At 41.2% G+C, this 22,069-nt stretch overlaps 1 protein-coding gene across 4 annotated transcripts in view; it reads right to left on the reverse strand.

The window, feature by feature from the left end:
• The window catches only part of LOC100867754 (netrin receptor UNC5C), a 44,780-nt gene that overhangs the window by 17,955 nt on the left and 4,756 nt on the right, over nucleotides 1-22,069 (reverse strand). For all 4 annotated transcript variants that reach the window (XM_086910411.1, XM_086910410.1, XM_086910407.1 and 1 more), the window contains exon 2: nucleotides 12,142-12,301. In XM_086910411.1, coding sequence (XP_086766537.1) covers nucleotides 12,142-12,223 — 82 coding nt within the window. In that variant the 5' untranslated portion in view covers nucleotides 12,224-12,301. The remainder of the gene's footprint in view (nucleotides 1-12,141; nucleotides 12,302-22,069) is intronic.

Genomic DNA, 22,069 nt, shown 5'->3' on the forward strand with positions numbered 1-22,069 from the left:
CGACCTTCGTTTATTTAATCGTATCGTATAGTAATTCTTTGATGAAGTTTTTAAAACTTTAAGGCATGATTAGGAAATTTTCATTCATTAGAGGAATTGCGCGATAAAATTGCGTTATTGAAAGATGGAAGTAAAGTAACAAATATTTTCTTGGAACAAGAAGAATATGTATTAGAAGTTTATCATTGTTTTAAATTTTATATAAGATTGGATTTATGAAATAATATTAATAAACAAAAAATCCAATTTATTGATTTTGTTTCCTCTAATCTTAATCTTAATCTCTTTAGGATTAAATTCTTTAAGAAGGAGTAATATCTAGGATGATGAATTAAATTTTTAAATTTGTTTCAGCGAAAGGAAAAAATTGAATTAAATTTTGAACAGGTTTAATAGATTTGATTTTGTGTATATGACATGGAGGTTGCATCTACTAGAAAGCTATCTTTTCTCTCTTTAAATTGTCATATTCTCTTATTCCATCAAAACTAAATATACTCATTAAAGAAATCACCCAAAGAAAGTCAAAAGACACTCGTAATTATTTATAATAGATAATATCTTCAAGAAAAAAATAACTAATATACACAACATTATCACTCACTAATATTACAATTATTCTCCATTATATTATTCTTTGAATAATTAATTTAAATTTTTCATCGTTAACGATGTACAATAAAACAATTATTAGCAAATAATAATACCAATAAATTATAACAAATAATTCTTATTGTCACAAAGATTTTTTGATGTATTCACTGTTCATCAAAGAGATCCTTCCCTCCATTCGTTTCGAAATAATTCTTCAAAAGATTCCAAAGGACAATTCTTTACAATCCCTTACTTTCAAATATTCAAATACACGTTTCCCATTCACCTCGTAAGCATCACAATACCAACCATTATCCCACAGAATCCACCACCGAGCGATAAGATTTCCAACAATCTATCCCAAAACCTTCAATACCAATCTCTCTCTTCCATCCAATCTCAATAATCTCCGATCCATCACCTTGCAATCAACCGCATCTCTCGAACGTGCAACTGTCGAATTCTCTTTCCATCGTGCCACGATAATTGTTCGTAGCAAATACGCGTCTAAACAATCCTCCTCCCCCTCCTTCTCTCTCTTGCAAAGAAGTGGAGTGGATCGAAAAAGGAGCGAGAGAAGGGGGGCCGGTTGCGAACTTAATTGAGCAACGTCACGCGACACGCGAGCCTCGTGCCACTGTTCCAAGGGGAAAATCGGGTTCATCGGTTTCCGATAATTCGGAACGAAACGGTGTATCCATCGAATCACCCTGCCACGAGGCCTCCGCTCGAGGCCTCTCGTTAGCCGGTGTAGCTGGATAGTTAGCCGTGTCTCCTGGCTGGATACGAGTTCTCTACACACCTGTGTACACGCGCGTGTTGCACGTACGTGCACACATACACAGAGGGAGAGACATCTCGCGTGGCTACTGCCGTGGGTTGACCACGTATTACGCCGGCCGGAGACACGAGCGTGTACAGTTTCAGCGTGTACCTATACGAGCGACGGGGACCACACATGACGCCTCTTAATTAACAAAGGTACCTGCGCCACGGATGGAACGTGGAGGAGGAAGCGAAGGAGGATGCAGATTAGAGGACGTGCTTGGCCAGAGATCGAGAAGATTGGAAGAGAGAGAGAGAGAGAGAAATGATAATCGGGCGAGATTTCGAGTATATGTGTATTTTTGTTTCGAATCGCGGTGAACGGATTGTGGATTAGGTGTGGCGAGAGGTGTCGGGAGGGGTGTTAGGTCTGGGTTATTTATGGCGGTGAAAGTGGCGAACAATGAGGACTTGAACGGCGACGTCTCTATTTCGAGGCGGCGCTGGTCAATGTCTTCCGTCCTTGGAAACGTGTCCCATTCATACGTGGCTCGATATACTTTGGGAAAGGATATTGTCTAGTCTGTTCGTTGGGTCCATTAATTGTTATTCTGAGTTTTTTTTTTTTGTGGTGGAAGATAATATGGAATTACAAGAATACATGACAGTGAATGGACAAGAATGATCTACAATGGATAGAAAATGTACTACTTGAATACTATTGGCATAATATTTGCGTACTAATCGACGGGGACATTTAATACTGATCTCTTACGTAAGATTAATACGTGGAAGCTGTTGAAAATATATTTTTTACACTGTCTCTTTGTTCGAGAGAATTTGAATTAATGTTAATCAGAATCGATAATTAACTATCACGAATATCCTATTATTAGATTTGAGTTTAGTTATCTACATCAAATTTGGAATTGAAAAAAAAAGAAATATCGAAATCGTAATTGAGACAGATCAAAAAGTTCGCTTAGACACTTTCATCAGACACGGTTTTCGCGATAACAACAATAATTTATAATGTCAAAGTGCAGTATAAATCTCTCGAGCAACTTCATTCCCCGATAAACAATTCTATTTGCATACCATAATGCAAAGTGCAGAAATAACCAACGGCAACACAACGCCGTGAATAAGACGTACGAAATTCCCCCGGACGATCCGGGGCCGTGTTAACAAGAAAGCGAATATATTCGAGAAAAATATCCAATAAATTGTTCAGCCTCCCACGTGTACAACATAATACGCAAATCGAATAAGAGGAGTAAGCGTTGAGCGAGGAGGGGAAGATCGAAAGAGGACCAAAAGGCAAACTCGAAGGCCGGAGCAACGAAGAAAGGAGGAGGAGAAAAGACAAGAGCTTCCTTGTTTTCTCGCGTCACGTGCCTTGTTATTTTAGCAGGCCGAACACCGGCCAAAGAGTAACGCTTCGTGCCCCGGGCTTCATTGACCCCGCCGCTCGACTCTTCCGCCTCTTCCGTGGCTACGCGTACGCGAGGATCCCTCTTGTGAGCCTCGCGCGCCTAACGAGCCTCGAAATCAAGGTGCTCGGCGACCCTCGTTGACACCTTGACACCGGCGCCGGGAGGTTGAAGAGTGCTAATTTGCCGGGAAAAATCGAAAGGAGGAAATTGAATTTCCAGGAAGTTCGGTTCCCGGGAAGCTACACGTTTATTGCGTGATCAACGTTACTACTATACGCCGAATGTAACTTCTATATGCCGGAGAGAGTTTATTTTATTTCGTTTATTTTGCCGGAAATTAGAGGAAGCAGGGGAAATTGTCGTGTCGAGTTTTGAACGATAATAGAATAATATAATTGGTTTCACGCGTTCTGAAAAGCTTTTCAAGCTTTGGATAATAATATTTTTGCAGGCAGAAATTTATTTAAATCTTTCGTCGTAGTATTCTTTGGTTTTAATTTATTTACAAACGGGAATAATCATTTTTGTTGAAATATCTTGATTTAGCGAATTTAAGAAGAAAACTATAGTTCGATCGAAAGTTTTTGTATACACTTATATTTTACAAGGAAATTCATTTATTTTGAAAAATCTGATTTCAATGAAAATATGTAGGTATAATGTAGGTATAAAAAATTTTCTAGAATTTCTTTTTCGACGAAAAATCTCTTCGAGGGTGTAAAATTAACTCTAAAATTTCGTCTAGAAATTCATTCTATTCTCATCATTATGTTTCATATCGAACAAAAATTGTTTTTGATAACATAACTTATTAATTCGCTTAAAGTATATAAAATCACTTGTGTGATTTATTACCGTATATTTTTTTATTCGAATCTTTTTATCCCAAAATTCAACATACGATATGAAATACCGCGAAATAAATATCTCAAGATCCTTTCAGCCGGTCGAGAGCCGAAAGGTCGAGAAGGAAGGTCAAGCTTGCACACGGCAAATATCTTTCATCGGAGTGAAATATCCTTCATCTAGAATTCACTTATCACAATTTCTATTTCCATTCAAAATATCGCGGGAAGACAAACTGTCGTCCCCTGCGAATCAGCGCCCAGCCACCTGAGAAGTCTCTATCCTCCGGGTACACTGACCGCCCTTTAACTCTGACCTCTGACCACGATTCCGAATACAATGCGGGGCTGTTGTCGCGCACCGTTCCGAGATAATGCGCGGCTGTCCAAACGGAACGAATCGAGGGAGGTTCAACCTGATTTCATCTCAGCCTGGAACCTCGTTCTCCAACGATCAGAGAGAAGAAAGGAGTACACTGCCTTCCTCCATCGATTCCTCCTTCCCTCCCTTATCCCTCTTGTCCCCATCCTCGATCTGGTATCGATCGTAGGCTCTCCGGCTTGTCCGTTACGATAGTGATCGATAAAGAAACAGACGGGGTCCACTCGTGGACGTATATCTCTCGTTAAACGGAATGACGATAGAACAAAGTCCCTCCTGGGAGCAGGCTACCCCTACTTCGACAGAGGACTTGACTTGGTATTATTTGGGCCCCGGAGGTCGTGAACCGTGAATGGCGTGGAATACAATGGCGGCTCGAGGCGAGCGGGCGCCGTCTTATTGTGTATTTCGGTACACCCTCGAGACCGGAAGTAGTAGTCCTCCTCTTTTCAACTTGTAAGGGACCGATTCATGGGAAACGTTAATTCCCGACCGACAGCTTTTCGCCACCTTTTTCGCCGAAAGTCGTTCAAAATATTTGTCTCGCACCTGGTGTTGACTTCTCCACGCTGGAATAAGTATCGTTTCGGATAATCCGGGGTTAAGAGTCACTCGAAAGGGGCCTTCGTCTTTTCAGATCCCTTACTCGAGAACGACTACGAGAAAATATTCCAACAGTGATATTTTTTGCTTGTATTCACTCGATTATATATATATATATTGCATTTTACGCAAGATAATTTTCGATGTTTAGAGAAATCTACATCGATTGTTTCTTTTTTTAAATTGTATCTCACAAGTCAGTTTTTAACATTGGAAGGAAAAATTTTTAGGCATTTTGTTTGATTATTCTATAAAGTGGAAAATGTTAGTCGAAGTAAATCGACCCAGCACGAGCTCCAAATCTATCCCATTCGTTTCATGATTCATATACACGTACATTATAGTACAGAATATATTTCAGTGTACTGTATCATTCATAAAGATCTTCGTATATTCGCTGCGGAAATTCTGTCGTTTTTATTAAAACGTATTATATACAGGATGATTCGTAACCGTAACGAAAACATATCTGTTTTCCGATTAAAAATAAAGAAAAATATTATGGAGATGGATTGTTCAAAGCATGCGTTGTATATTTTTCGCGGGTAAACAATGCATTTTTTTAAATAAAAAAAAAAAAAAATATCACGATCGAGAAACGATTCACAAAACTTTCTCATTTCTCGTATCAATTTAAACGATCGATTTAAACGAAACATTTACCCAATGTATTTATCAACTGGACCGAAAATTAAGGTTTTATCTTCGTCATTTTTCCTCACTTTCATTCCACTGCATATTAATCCTCGACGATAATCCTCCACTTCATCAAAACTCCTCCGCTTCCTCCTATCATCCTGGCTCGTGGTCGACGCGTTTAACTCGATTCTTCATCGAATTTCATCCGTCACGCGTTCATACACACACACACACACACACACACACACACACCTATACGATCGCGCGAAATTTTTCGACGAAAAATCTGGCGGGGGATAGGGCGCGAATTAAACCAACGAAACGAGTCGAAAAACGCGCCAGCTCGGCACGGAAGGGTGAATATTAAACGGGCCCTCACTCCCCCCGGAAGTGGCGACCGGCGAGAAAGCGGAGGGCGATGATGCGCATTACACGAGTCGATTGAAGCGAGGCCCACGCTCAAGGCGTGTAATTAACCGAGTAACAGAATCAGATACGACTGTTTGACTGCGTGTGCACGCTTCCCTGCCCCCCTTTCCTCCCCTTTCGTCGCCTTCTTTTCCTCCTGGTATCGATAATCGGTGTCACGCCGATTCCCTCGACCGATCGCCCATTGTGACTCGGTGGAGAGAGAGAGAGAGAGAGAGAGAGAGGCGTCGAACTGGAACAAAATTTCACGTGCCAAGCTTTTTTTGCGGATTCATCGTTCCATTTGAGAGACACAATGGGGCACCGTGTACCGATTTGCATTGAAATTGCGGGCACCGAAGATTCGAATCTCTGACGAGGCGGGATCGAACGCGCGGGAAAACTCGCGCTCCATACTTGCCGTGGGCAAGTCGTTCGATTATAGCTCGCGCCCACGCGTTGTGGCCTCTTGTTCTGGAAAAATTCATCAATATTTTTTTTTGCAAGCGACGGTTTATCAGTATTTATGACTATCGATTTGCTCGATAGAAAACGAATACGATTTAAGAAAAACGCGAATAATTTCAAGAACTGATGTAAGTTTTATAGATATATCCAATATAAAAATTTTATTCATATTTTGCACAAAAGAAAAGGGAAAGATATCGATAAAAAACGAAAAAAAGTACAAACGTACAAAAGTTGCGTCTGACAATATATCAAAACGTAAAGCGAAATTTACAATCCAATTAAAAAGACTTAACCATCGACTAAAAAACATCGTACGCTCACCGCGATCCACCGCTTTCCAAAGATTAACCATAAAACCGGGTTTACTCAGCTCGTTCCTCAAGATACTGCTCGAGCAAAGCCGCTTTTCATACTGTCGAAAGCCGCAATTAAGAATCACCGGACAGAAAGGATGTATTCGACTTTCGAACGCGGGAAGATCGAGAAATTTCGCAACTCGTCTCCGCTAAAACCGATACTCTTTGGCCAACCAACCAAAGATAGCGAGAGTTCAGGGGGAGGGGTGGGGGCAGCAGGGGAAAATATCGCCTGTGTTGTAATTCGATCGGTCGATATTTCACGATCCCACAGGCCGCTGCGTTCTACCAGTCCATTCTTTTGCTCGTCATTCTCCGCGATTTCAACAATAATCGCGGCGTGCGCGAGCTTGCACAACCCTCCTCCTCCTCCTTCTCCTCCACCTCCTCCTCTCGACGCGCACCACTCTCTCGTTTGATTTACGATAATTAAAGCTGACCCGACCTTTCGTCGCGGCGGGTGAAAGAATGACAGAAACAAGAGAGAGAGAGGCTTGCAACAAGCGGAACAGAGGCCAGGATACACCGCTGGTCGGCCAGCGGTGCCGATGAGAGACTACGAAAGATTAAAGACTCTTTCCTCCCACCACCATCATCTCTCCCTACGTTTCTTTTCTTTCCCCCTGGTTTCCTTTCCTTTTTCTCTTTTTCTTCGACTCTGCTTTCCTCCCTTCCCCCCTACGCAACCTTTGGGGCCCGAGAAGGGGCCCCGTTCCGTGGAACCAACCACGGTAATTGCTCGGTCGAGCCAACCGGCCAACCAACACTCGCTTTTGCATTTTTGCTCGGGGCGAGATTTCGCGGGATCCACTCGACCTCCCACCTATCCTTCCACCGATCTACCCATCCACTCTCCTTCTCTATTATCATTTCATCCTCTACCTTCCCCCGACCGCGATCGAAGATCACATCGTGAGGGTCACCTGATCGCGATTTACTTATGATACTTATCATCGAAACGGGGCTCAGATGAGTAATAGGTTCTCACGGAGGAGGTGCCTTAAAAGTATCTGCGTTATGATTGGTATATCGTGAACCTTGGATGGACGGGAATTCGAATGGATGGAGAATTCGAAATGATACCATTTTCACGGAGGGGGGAATTTATTAGTCGTAAATCGAGAGATTCGCCGACGCGATTTTACGCTTTCTCGCGCGTTGAAATAAACATTTTTTTTTTTTCTGATATGGGATCGGCTTCGCATTTTCTCCGCTCGTAATTCTTCTCTCGCTACCGGATACGAGGCGAAAGCCGGCTCGTGGGGAGGCGAAGAGAGGAGACGTCGATAAGTTCGGCGGATCGTTGATTTCAGAAGGTTGACCTCGTTGAAAACTACGTAAAACTACGTAATTTTGATGCATGTTATCTGATGACGGAACGACCTTCCTCCCGGTAATATCGTTACGGGGATAATTCGGTGGGAATGGCTGATTTTTTCTGGATTATCTCATCCTTCGGACAGTCTATCCTATCTTCTGATATTTCGTTTACTGCACGTGAAATCGAATATCCTTTTCAGTTGAAATGTCGGAAAATTTGAAGATTTGTTATTTTCTATTTTTTCTCTTCGTTAGGGAAAAATATGTGTTTCCAAATTATAAAATTTCGACCTGTTAACTTACTTTTTACGATTCGATTTTATTTTTTTATATATTGTTCGTATGGCTAATATTCCAGGTGGGAAGAATCTTCTAGTTCGTACCAACAAATTAGAAAATGTTATTCCTCTGAAATAGCTTACAACATCAACTTTTAATTGCCGAAATAAATGTTTGATTTTCATTTTCTGTTGCAAGCAATCGTCTCGATTATTCAAATTAAATTTTATTCACGTTTAATCGAATTATAACCTATTAACTTTCTTTTTGCGATTATTTTTTACTTTTCAAGTATATTTAATACATATTCGTTCAATCAATTCTATTATTTGTATTAATTTGTATAGATAGTAAAATTGTTTAGAATATAAAAAGACTTTCTACAATATAATAATAACGAATGGAATCGTAATCGTATGATGACTCATTTTCCATAACCTTTTTCAATAATTCTTTTTCGCACATGAAAAATGTTCATTTATTTAAAATTCACCACTTCAATCTGTATCATCGATAATATTAAATTGTTGCATATAAATCTGTAAATTGTTTAAAAATATGGTTTCTTTAAAATATTTGTTAAAATATATATCACGATCTAAAGCTTGAACATAGGTGAATTATATTACCTTATCAATTATCTTATCTATTATGAAAAAAATCAATTATTTGTATAGTCGAATGAATTATAGTTCAATTCTATCAATATGAAATATAAATAATTTCTTATACAAGTTTGAAATTAAACTAAAAAAAAATTGTTGCAGCCTACAATAAGAAAAAAATAAATAAAACAATTATTAATAACGATCAATTGAACAATCGTAATAATTTTAACCTTGCCCTCCGATGGATAAGATGCACAGCACTTGTCGAGTCAAACTTTGATCAATATTACCTTTCAACAAAGATATGAACGCCAATAATCAATTAAAAATTCAACCATTTCATTTGCAACGATCTAATTACAAACTCTCCAAGATACTCTTTAACAAAATTCATTTACCCAATCTTATTAAATCGAATTCGATCCTCCTCCCATAATAATTTCCCTACAAAACTCTACAACTCTTTCTCTCTTTCCGTATAAATACTCAACAATTCCAATCGCGATCAATTTACACGGAATCTTATATCTCGACCGTGTTAAATCATCTCGAAATCAACCAAGTTTCTCTCGCGTATCTAAAATTCTCCTCTCCCTTCCCACAGGGGAGGAAAACGTTCCTCTCTGAAAAATAGAGTACGGCCGCGAAGTTACAAGACCCAGGGCTCGGGTCTTAAATGTGTGGGAAACGACGCTCGGCGTCGAGCTTCCCGTTTAATTATTAACAAGGCTAATATTTTCCTCGGCACGGCGGAACAACGGGCAACCGACTCGCTGGAATTATGACACGATATCACGTCGCGATAAATCGTAGGGATAATTATTCACACGCGCGTTCCTGCACACACGTGAGTCTCCCCCCTCTCTCTCTCCTACTCGGTCGTAGGTAGGTTGGCGAGGACGGAAAGCGATTTTCTTAGGCGCCGGTTTCTTCCTCCACGTCACCGGCGATACCCGCACCTGGGTGTTCGCGGGAAAGTTGCACACGCGTGCACACAATCGGTGTCGTTAAATGTCGACGCGTGTAATTTGCATCGCGATGCCTCTCCTTTCCGCCCGGTTCGACCCGGGGGAAAAATGGACGGCCGTGCCTGTTCTCTCGGGAGGGGAGCGTGTAATTACCTCTACGTGTTAGAAAAAGCGTGGTGAAGAGATGTTCGGTCGTTGACGAGTTTTGTTAGGCAGAGTTTGCGGTTGTTCCAGGATAACATGGGGATATATTTGAGATGGAAATTTTGGGATGTGAGATTAATTTTGGGATATTAAGTGAGCGATTCGTGCGGAGGTGGATGAAACAGTGATAAGAGAAAAGTGAAATTTTTAATTATTTGTCGAGTTATATCCTTGCGATTTAAATGAGTTTCTTGGAATAAAACGAAAAAGAGAATCGTGATCGAAAATGAAAATTAATAAATGTGAAAATAATTTTTGAAAAATTGTTTTCAAGAATTTCTTGTATTTGGAACATATGAACAAATTTTATTCCATGTTTCTATTTTATTTTGAATCGTTTATCAATTATGGATCATCCTGTTAAAAACGTATACCGATAGCCAAAACTTTAAAAATTATTTCTTTTTCGTTTCTTTTTAATTTAATTATTAATTTAAAATTAACGCATACGTGGGATCCATTAACAATTCTGAATTAAAATTTATAGAAAACAAATTTAATCAACTCCTGTATCAAATTTCAATTAAGGTAATCGACAATTAGTTAAAATGGATAAATTTCTATCTTCTACATTTAGTTTAATGAATATCTCATTTTAATGTTAGAGCAACGTGAACGTGATTAGGCAATTAAAACATCGATATAGTTAATGTAACATAATGAATATAAACGAGTGTCTAGATTTACATTTCTATCTCAATAAAAATGAAAATTAATCTCAGCAAAAAACCTTATCGACATTCTCAATAATCAAAATACAAAATCTAAAGCTGCGATATAATAAAACGCGAGAATAAATGCGAGCGATCTACGATTACAATTTATATTTTTAACAATCGTAGAAAAATAAAAAATCTTCGAAACACGTAATTTTCACAGGTCCGACAGGTGTTAAACAGATACAACGACCTCTGCCTTAAACTGCATATCATTCACCCACCTTTTAAAATTCTTTTTACCAATGCCCAAAGCGCAACGCACACTTTAGCGAACATGTTAATTTGAAACACTGTCATTTTAGAAGGAAATAAGTTTCTTCTAAGAAAGAAGATTTAAAGAACTCAATAATTCTCGCTGCATTCTCTCTTTCTCTCTCGATCGACTCTCGTTTCGAGCTACGTTCCTTTCCAAAGCTCCTCGGCACTGTGAACTTTCTATCGTTATTATTATATGTAACGATATATTTTTTCTCTCTCTCTCTCTTTTCGTCGACCACACACCCGCCATTCATCATCCCCTGTGCGCAGCGATGACGAGGCCTGCGGATGTCGAGGACGCTAATTAGCCGGCCACGTGGTCTCGCGAGCGCGCGAAGAAACCGAGAAAGACCAAGCCTCCACCCCCCTTCGAGTAAGGTCGCTTTAAAACTAGCTCCAGGGGAGCGTAATCCATCATCGAAAACGGCTGGTGTAACGTAACCGGCCGGTTATGCCCACCACTAATCAACGACGCTGACTTGCCGTATAATTAGATCTGCTCCCCTCCGCTCACCCTTTCCCTTTTACCGACGAGACCGTGCTCGTGACTAGCCTCGTGCACATAGAACACGAGACCAGAGACTATCTCTCTCTCTCTCTCTCTCTGGTGCCAGGGAATCGCAAAAAGCATAGCCGTGTTCGATTTCCCCCCCCTTCGCGATCAGTGACGTATCCCTTTTGATCGAGATGATGACGACGGAATGGAATTGGAGATTCTTTGGGATTTATTTGAGAAATTTATCGACGTCTTTTCCTTATTTCATCGTTTGAAATATTGTTTCGAAGATTTGTTCGAAATTGTGAGTAAACGAAGAAGAGATGAAAGTCTGTTGGAGAGTTGAATTCAGGTTTCACTCTTTAAAAAAATCTATTTGCTCGAAAAATTAGGTGATTCGGGTAATAAATTGTTAGTTGAGATCGCGATCACGAATAAATAAGCTTAGGGTGTGAACAAGTTAATTATACTACGGCATAAATAAACCGGGATATTTCCTGGAAATGGAAGCCTATTTCAGATTTGAGTTAAATCTAACGGCGAACATTAGTAACTCCTTATCTCTCGGCTAATTGCACGCGTCGGATCAGTTGGAAATAATAAAATGGCGGTTATTTTTCGCGACGAGTCCTTATCGAGCGATCTACGAGCGTTCGTTCTCGTGGCGCGAGAAAGAAGTGGTACTCGACAACTTCGTTCGTCATCGACCGCCGCCATGGTCGAGTTCTTGGATCGATAGAAAGCGGGAGAGGATTGTGTTTTTCGTTGGAGGCGGAAGTTTCAAGCTCACCTTCGCCGGATGTGAAGGGGCACACCAATCCCGGCATCAACACGCAGAACAACAGGAACAGGGAACACGATTTCGGCCTCATCGCGTAAGTGTCACCGTCGTTCGTCGATCATTCGTTCATCTTACGCCGTCGAACTGAGGTACGAGAAGGGAACCGCACCTGAAAGATAAATATTTTTTTTTAAAATTAATTACAACGAAATTGAGAAAGATATTGATTTGAAATTGGAAAAATCTGAATTTTAAATCTAATAATTTTTGAAATCCAAAGGTTCATCCAGATTGAAATAATTGCGCTGAAACTGTGAAAAAGAATTTTCACGGATAAATTTTCGTGCTTTTAACATCTAATAGAGGAATAGTATCACGGTGTATCTACGTTGGTGATAAGGTTAATGCGATTGTTTCCACGTCAATGAATAAAGCAGCGCGCACTCATTATCCATTTCTGCGGAATGTTTTAGAGAAGCGTGCTCCGCTGTATTCAAGGAAACGGATTAACGTTGCATGAACCGGCTGGTACACGTAGTCCGTCAGTCATGATTAATTAACGTAAATGAACGAGCAAGTTTTTTCACGGATGTATACAAAGAACATGTAAAAAACCGACTTCTAGACCCTTTGCTCTCCCATTTCCACGCTCCACGTACCGACATATTCGCAAAATTACATCGTGAAATCGGCTAAAAACTTGCTATTGAATAATGAACAGAAACTTCCGTTTCCAGATTATCAGATGCACGAGTCCTTCTGTCAACTGATACCGAAAACATTTCTTCTCCGCATTATTATTATCATCCCCTCGAGATTCGCGATGAAAAATCCCGGCTAAATTCCACCCCATTCAAAAATATTTCGTCATTGAAACAAAAGAACCGCCTCTCGACTCGAAATCCTCGGTACTCCTCGTAAATTCAATTCCTTTGAATTTTGTAGCTTCTTAAAATCCATACACATCCTTCAGACGAGAAAATAGAAGAAAAAGGTCTGGAAAAAAATTAACGGTTTCAAGTCGATTCGCTGAAAGCCATCCCTTCGAAGGGCGCGTTTCCATCGAAAAATACGAGGGTCGTCAACCATATTTTTTCAAAAAAAAAAAAAAAAGGAAGAAAGAAAAAAGGAAATATGAAAATTTCTTCATGGCACGCGATAGCGAGGGCGGAAACGACATCGACGTGGGTCGGCGGTTCCGTTGTTACCACCGGAAAACGTAAAAGACGGTTAGGAGTGGCGAGAGTGCCACTTAGATGCCGATTGGCAACCCTTGCCATTTAAATATTCCACTTTCCCGCACGCGAAATTTCCTCGTGGCGCCTTCTTCCATCGAGGAACCACCGGCTGTAATTCCAACTTCTTCCTCCTCTCTGTCCTCCCCATTGCTTCGCCCCCTCGAATTTTCCATGTCTTTCTCCGTTCTTGGCAACCAATTTTGCCCGATAACCGAGGATCTTTAATTATTAATGGCGATACGTCTGATGGATAACCTGACGCGAAAAATTCCGTTTCGAGATAATTGGAACGTTGGAGGGTGGATTTTGATCTGGATTGGTATCATTCTCGAGAGTATAATTCTCAACATTATTTCGTATTTTCAATACAATTTCGTCTGTCAATATCTTTTACAACAGTATGACAAGTTATAATAAAACTTGTATAATAAAGAGAATTTTAAAATAATCGTTGAAATAATTTTATTATATTCTATATATTAAAAACTTTCATCAAAAATAAAATCTTATATTCTATTTATGATAACGTTATCATTTTTATAATTGTTAAACTAGGATCAATAATACCTCCCTTCAAGAAAACCACATTTTCCGTCTACTTTCGTTGCCATCGAGCTCCACCAACCCTAATAGAATCCACCCTCCCGAGAATATCGACGAAATTTCGCGCGCTCTCGCGAGACACGAACAATCAATAACGAATTCTCGATTGGAAGTCTCTCCGAAAAGCACTAAACCACTCTCCCTCTCCATCTTACGCATAACAATTCACGTATACACAGCACGTATATCGTAAACACGCGTTGATCTCGCCCCACGGACGTCTGTTTCTGTTCCACGGCGAAATAGAAACATCGCAGTGGAGGCCTCGTAAACCGGTAGCCGCTGAATACTCCAGAGAATCCGACCCCCCTCTACCTGTTGTCACGCGATACCCAAGTCGCCCTTCGAAGCTTTAAACCGCTTTTTGAATCGCACACTCTCGCACATTTTACCTCGAACATCTACATCTACATTTTCATCTTTCCACATATATATATATAAGCTAACACCAAAGAAGGATAGAGGATTTAAGGCGAAGAGGATCAAAAGACGGGAGGGAGAATAACACGAGGCGTGGTGTTGCGTCACGAAACGGAAAGCGGGCAGCTCGTGGAGTGGCAAGGAAGACCCTCTGGAAAACAGGTCCCCGTGAAAAGAAAGGAGAGCTTTCCTAGGGCAGCCAACCAGGGTTGAATAGCACTCGAGTTTCTCGCGCTTATCCCCGACTGACGCGCACGCTGTGCGGGCAGGCATTCGTAGCAATTGCAGTGTGAAATGCCATGTGTTCGTCCGCGCGAGGCATCACGACGTCTGCTCGGTGTCGAGTGTTTTAAGCCTTTGAGTGGTAATACTGGGCACGTTTATAAATTGAGTCCTCCGTCCTGGAGGATTAGACCCGGCCAATTCTCTCTCTCTCTTTCTTTCCTGGCGTCGATGGGAAATCTGTGTAAGGGCGCCGATACGCTCGCATAATGCGGTATTCCACAGCCTCCTCTCCTCGCCCCGTGGATTATTCCGCGTCATGAATCTCAGGGACCGTTCTTCGCCCACCTTCCCTAACTGTCCTGTGTTCCTCCCGTGTTTTCATCGACTTTCCCCCCCGGATAACGAGCTCACTGTCGATTCCATGCGATTTTAAAATCCTCTCTCGATCAATTGTCGATTTGCTACTGTAGCATGTCACGTCTTCCTAAAAGTTAATAAGGAATATGCAAAAATATGTAATATACACGTTCTTAATGTTAAAATCTCTATAGATTCTGTACAACATATCGTTATAAATACACGCTGTCTTAGGAAAATTTGAGAGTAAAGTTTGTCTCGCAAATCAATAATATTATTGATTAATACTAATATTTATAGAAAGTAATGTTTATATACGGTAGACTCTCGTATCACGCGATTCTCTGTATAATAATAAACAAAGGAATTATAATTTCCTGTTTCAGTCGAATTGTTTTCCTCGCGTTATACACGAGAGAAATTTCAACACGATTTCCTATAATCTATATCCAGCGCGTCTATTTCTGTATTTTTGGAAGTGACCATTTTCCAACCAAAACCTTGCATCCAAAACCTTGTTTTCAAAGATGAGTAATTTTTTTCATCCGAAAACTTGCACGAGAGAAAGCCGAATTAAAATTGTTGCGCGATCTAATTTTAGTTCCACTTAGGCAGTTTCAAGCGATTTCTTAACGGAACGTTAACAAAATTCATCATGGATAATTAGTTGGACCGCCGACAGAGTCACAACGCAGCAGCAAACGCGGGCCACTTTCGATCTGAAACGAAATAATTTGCACCACCTACAAACGCGAAACTAACAAAGGAACCACCGAAGGACGACATTGACAAACGATCCAGCTTGCCGCGTTTCAATCCACCGATACAGAGTCGGACACGCGTGTGCGGTGGTACTCGCGTTTGTTTCTCCTCGTTGATTTCCATCTTCGAGTTCGACGAGTACACGCTCGCGCGAAACTAGTTCCCTCCGCGAGAGTACACACCGAACCGTTCGTGCAAATACGGAGGGAAGTGTGCGTAGCGCTTTATCGCCGCTCGTAAAGTTTCATCTGGACTTTAATTAAACCTGGTTACCTCCACCGATACAAGTCGGACGCCGATATTTTGCATTGAATGAGCCCGTATAACCGGAGCAATCGAATCTTGGCTTCGTGATTCTTAAGAATTTCCTTTTTCACTCGTCGAGACGTCGAAGGAGAAACTCGGTAATCTCGGGGATATTGTGGTGGATTTACTGTTAATTTACACTCCGAGTTTGGAATTTTATTACGGGAGGAAGTAAAATTAGAAGTTGAACGATCTTACGAGTTACAAGCACGAAATTATACAGGTATATTATCGCTTTGGCCTGATGGCCTACGCGCGAATATTCCGATTATGGAAAATAACCTTTTTGAAAATGATTTTAGAGTAGGATTTTATAAAATTCAGAAGAGGGAGAGTGTTCGGGTTCAGGTAAAGGGTGAGGCAGATAGAAGTGGAGGTCGAAGTTCAGGAATGATGAGTAATGTTAAAGACGAGGCAGAGGTTAGAAGGAGGAGGAGGATGACTTTGGATAGATAAATTTAATTATTTATCATTACAACAGCGTGATAAATGTTCGATTTGAGGAAATTACGTGCAACATTTTTTTCAGACCTTTAATCCATAGCGATATAGAGGAGGATAGAATTCAAGGAAAGGAGGAATAGAAAAAAGTGTGTGATATACGCTGAAAATTATTAACGACGAGCTTTATGTGCATCGGTTTAATTCTCATCAATTATTATTCTCGATCGTCCAAACTTCCGTTACATTTTCACGTTCGATCGATTATAATCGTTTCCATTCCATCGATCGTTGATTGATCCTATTTGCGTGTCAGGATCGATCGAGGAAAGAAAAAGCAACCCCTCGATTCCTGAAACACCAATTATTATACGTCTCTGTTTCTCTCAATCCCCCCTCCCTTCCCCTTCGACAACCCACGATTTCGTATCGTGGAAACCGTGCATCGTGTTATTTAGAAACTTCCTCGGCCGATCTCGACTCTTCTCCGCCGTGTAATCTCGCGGCGTTATACCACCACGTCTCCTTCACATTTCTAATGCCCAGGGATATTACGCATTTTATCTTACAGCGTTGTAAATTGCGACGCACGCATCCTGCCCCCGGTCGTAATAAATTTGCATGCATTTACGTGGTAACAGCGTCACGAATTTTGCGTTTCACGCAGCCACGAATACTTGAATAACAGACCGTTCGAGTGATCGTGTTTCTCCACGATTTTCCCCTTGAGGAAAGAAAGAAGGATGTTGCTGGATGGTTGCAGAAATTGGCTTGGAAAATATACGAGTATCCTGTGGATGAAGGGAAGGAAAGCTGAAAGGAGAGGATGAGCCGAATGGCTTAATCAGGAGTGGCTCTCTTGCAACCTGGTATTTTGTTCTTGGGATAGACAGACTCCTGTTTTCCGCAGTACACACCGTGTGTTCATTGGATTTATATGAGAAAATTTTCGAAATGATAAGGAACGGATAAGGGAAGGATTTGATTTACGAGCAACCTTTTTACGAAGGATAAAAAAAAAGGATGTATATTAAAATGATAAACTTCGTCTTTCACAATAAACGTCCAAATGTACGTACTCTCCCTCTTTCTCGCTCTTCCTCCGCGGAACAAAGATCGATCTACCTTATTTTTCATCCTCGTATCTTCCCGACGAATCTTCCAAACACTATAAAAAAGACATTTCTCGGTAAATCATCCCCCGACCAATTTTCCCACCCACGTATGTTCCGTGGATCAGAACTCTACGTATTCACGCGATGAATGGAGTAATAAATTCTCTGGGGAATAATTTTCTTTCACTCGAAAACACCCATTTTTCCACCATTACTCTTCATTGGCTTGAATAATATTCTTTAGGGGTTGCAACGAATAAATTTCTCTCGAAGGAAGAGAGAGATTAATTAACAATTACTTAGAAATTTTTGATATTAATAATTCCTACTTTCAAACCTTTACCATTTTAACATACCTCACCAACCTAGACCTAAAAGACATCAAACATCAGCTTGGCCCACGCTACAAATCGATCGAAGTCGCCTCTCTCTTAAGGACTCGTTTCGTGTGTACACGATCCTCCACAAGAGAACTCTCGAGCTCACACGTGTGATCCCAGGTATACGCTCCTCGTGCCTCCGCCCCCTATCCTTTCTTCCTTTCCTTCTTCTTCTTCTTCTCATTCTCCACCCCACCCCACGTAACTTCAAACGTAATCCGAGAAGATTACGCAGCGAAATAAACATGTCAACCCCCCGTGCAGAGGGATGTGGGTTTGCGGAGCATCTTTATAGACCTCACGTCTATAAGAATATTCCTCTTCTTTGCTCACCTACCACGTAGGATAATCCTCCAAATGAAGATCCTTCGAGATACAAGGTCTAACGGGGCCCGTTAGTCGAACCAAATGCTCGAGAGAACAAGCTTGTAAGTTTGCGCTACGCGTCTTATCTTCCCTCGATCTGAATCGATCCCGAAGATACAAGTTTCCTTTGACAGAGACCACGAGAGTCGAGCACCTTCTTCTTTGGGCCGATGCCATTTTACTTTGTTGCCACGGGGAGAGGAGAAACCTCAACGTGTACAAATTTGCGGCTACCTGCGACTACGGGGATTCAATTCGGCGGGACGTGGCCGATTTATGGGTATCCAGTGCAGCGTGGCCACCGCTGCGAGCCTCTTGTAACCTCGTCCATTACGTACGATCTTTGATCCATCGATTTTCCTTTGTGGCGTCGAAAGCGTCTACATCTCAACTTCGCGCGTGTGTGGCGAAAGGAGCGGCGAAGGAACCACGTCAAAAGTGACTCGAGAAGGGTTTTAACCCGTGACTTTTGAAACGGTTGAGGGGAAAGGTGAATTTTTACGGTCCCGTTTATGTTAAGAAGTTGTGGAGCGGAACCGCGTCTTGGATTTTTCAGTGGATGATCAAACGGAGGGAGCCTGTTTGGTGGAAAATCTGGCGAATAAGTTCTCTATCGTTTCTCTTATTTCCAGATACGACGAAATTTCGAGTTAATATTTAGATTTATGAGCTCGCAGCTGCGTAAATTCGAGCGTAGATTTTTTTATAACGAACACGTGCAATCGTTCATTTGTAACTGGAATAAAATATGTATGCGCGGCTAGGGGAAGTGGTATTGTGCAATATTTCCTTCGACCTTCTTTGAGCCGCGACCCCTCGTTTGTAATAGTAAAACTAACCTGTTTTAATAAGGTTAAGTAAATATAATATTTTATATTTCTAGGGAGTGAAAATTTAAATAAATATTAGAATATGAAAGGAAAACGTGGTATAAAGCATTTAATATGTATGTGGCCAGCGACGAATAATATTTTTTTTCACTATCTATCTACGGAAAATGCATTCATCGCAGCATACACATTCCCTATGCAACGAAAAATAATCGTGGCAAACGACTTTAAAAATAATTATTATAAAAATTTTTGTATACGTGATTGCAACAAGATTTTCTATAATACAATTATGACTAAAAAATAATATTATAATTAAAAATAAGCGATCGGATTCCCTCCAAAGAGAAACCCTCCGTCGTTAAAACTACCCTTACGAAAAATGAACCACCACTATACTTCGTTAATTCGAAAATCAATATGAAGGTATGAAAGAAACCATATTCGTTTCTTCTATTTACGAATTCTAAATCCGAAACACACCTTCGTAATTTCTTTGATCGCTTCGTTAAAGCCGCGTCACGCGAATAAGAGCGACTGGACCGATGGTGTGTCGCTGAAAATATACTCGGTTGGCCACGTGTGCGCGCGAGTCAACGACGCCATCGAGCTGCTCGCTACTCGCTCGAGCGAGAGGATCAAACGCTTCTCTCGAATCGCGTCGCAGAATTATTTGACAGTTTTCCATGAATACATACGCAACTCGACGATCCAGCAGGAGGCGGGTCCAGCGAAAATTCAGGATCTAGACAGGTCTATATTTTTTTTCTCTCTCCCCTTTTTTTCTCTTTCGAGCATGTTTTCCCTGGACCGGTCTATCTGTCGCGCGATCTTGACGCGGTGGACCTAGCGCCAGAAGAAACTCGTTTCCCCGATACGCTTTCCCTCTAATCTCGCGTGTCGATCGTTCGCCGTCATGCATGCCAAGCATACGCGTGATGCATATGTGTGTGTACGTATGTGTGCACGTTTTACCAACATTTTTGGGACGTTTCGTGATGTATGTCTCGTCGGGGTTGTTTCTCTTGCTGTCCCTTGTTCGCCTTTTTTTATTGCTTCGACCCGATACCCGCTTCATTCCCTTTCCTTTATCTCGTTTCGCAAGGGGGTTCGGCTATCGTTTATTTAGAGACCCGTTTCTTTGACATTTAATTTAAACTATCATCGTATTCTGCTTCAAGATTTTTACAATAATTAATACAGAAACATATGTAGAATGCGCAACTTTTGAAATTTATCGCTCTTTATTCTAATTTATTAAAATTGAAAGAAAAATTACTGGTATATATGTACAATTTTGAATATTTTGTCATCTCAAAAATCTCGTTCCCCCCAATAATTATATATATCTCATGTTTCAAGTATAAATTTCCATAAATTATTAAATTGCATATTCATGCCTCTGACATGAGGCAGGGGAGGGGGAGGAGAGGGCGAATATTAAGAAACAAATTGGGAAACGAGAAGGGAAAGACTGTAACGTAAATATGAAATTTTTATACCCGATAAATTATATATACGCGTGTCTATGCGTGTGGCCAGCTCGCATATTAAACAATTTCTTCGTAATTAAAATTTCAGGCCCTTACGAGTTGATATTTCTATTAATTATTTCGTCTCGACGGTCTCGAAACACGATTACCTTGACTACTATGCAAATGATATTTCACATAATAATATTTTCCACGGTTATTATACACGTGTATATTGCTCAAACATAATTTCAGAAATACATAATTACAGAAGAGGAGGGGGAGGAGGGGGCCAAGAATTTCCTAACGATATAATAAATCGAACCCATCCTCGTACGTTTCTCACCTATCCTTCACCAAACCCCATAATCCCCAATCTACCTTCCCTTATCTCCACGCGTTAACTTTCCATCCATCGGATTTACGCGTTATTTGCCACAAATACCAACCCTCGTGCCAACCCTCCCCTTATCTAACCCTGTATCATCTCCCTCTACCCGATCGATCTCGCTCCGATTCGATTTGTATCCATTATACCCTCCTCCTCCTCCTCCTCCTCTCGCACGGAAGTCCCCATAAGAAAAAGAAAAAAAAAAAACCCCATCCACGATCGATCCACAGCCGACCAACAGGCATCCATAGCCGATGGATAGCCGCCGGAGCGTGAACAACTGATGTTTCGCGCTCGCGTGCACGCCGAGGTTTCCAAGCAGGTAGGAAGAGGATCCGTGAGAAAGCAGATGGAGGGGCAACGCGTGCCAGGTGGGCCCCGCTCCCTCGGCAACGTCGTTTCCTGCGAGCCGATCGAGACCGCGATACCGAAAATCGATCCGCCGGCCGAGATAACGCCGCATCGCCGAGTTTTTAATGGGGGACCCGGCGACGGAAAGCGGGCCAGGGGGGGGAACGAAACGCAGCCTGACGACCGGCCTTACGCACTCCCATCACGTGCCTCGCGTTTCCTGCCTCCTTCCCCCTCCGCCACTGCTGCGGCAACAGTTTTTCTTCGACGCTTCTTCCCGCTTCTTGAGCGATCCTTCGAGTTTCGGTTTGTTAACGTTATGCGGGGAGGGATTACATAACGATGGGTATCGCGTTATGCGGGAAAGAAATAGGAAGGGGAAAAAGTGGCGGTTGTTTGGATGTGGGGAAGATGGAAGGCACGGTGAATTAATGGTAATTATAAATTTAATTTATAGGTAAGCGTACTTTTAATAAATTGTAACATTGGACGAGAGAGGATTCTATGCTTCTTTCTTCTAGATTCGTTTTGTTTTGAATTTGTAAAATTGATGATGAAATTTGTTCTCATTTCTTTCAAAGATATGGAAAGTGTTTCGTTATTGATACCCTTTCTTGAAGTATGAATGAAGTAAATGTGAAGATCGAGGAAATTAACAAGTTTATTATTTATTTCGTTTG

This window comes from Apis florea, unplaced genomic scaffold (genome assembly GCF_048593485.1).
Source record: "Apis florea isolate Af1SG1 unplaced genomic scaffold, ASM4859348v1 contig_3176_pilon, whole genome shotgun sequence".
NCBI classification, from domain to species: domain Eukaryota; kingdom Metazoa; phylum Arthropoda; class Insecta; order Hymenoptera; family Apidae; genus Apis; species Apis florea.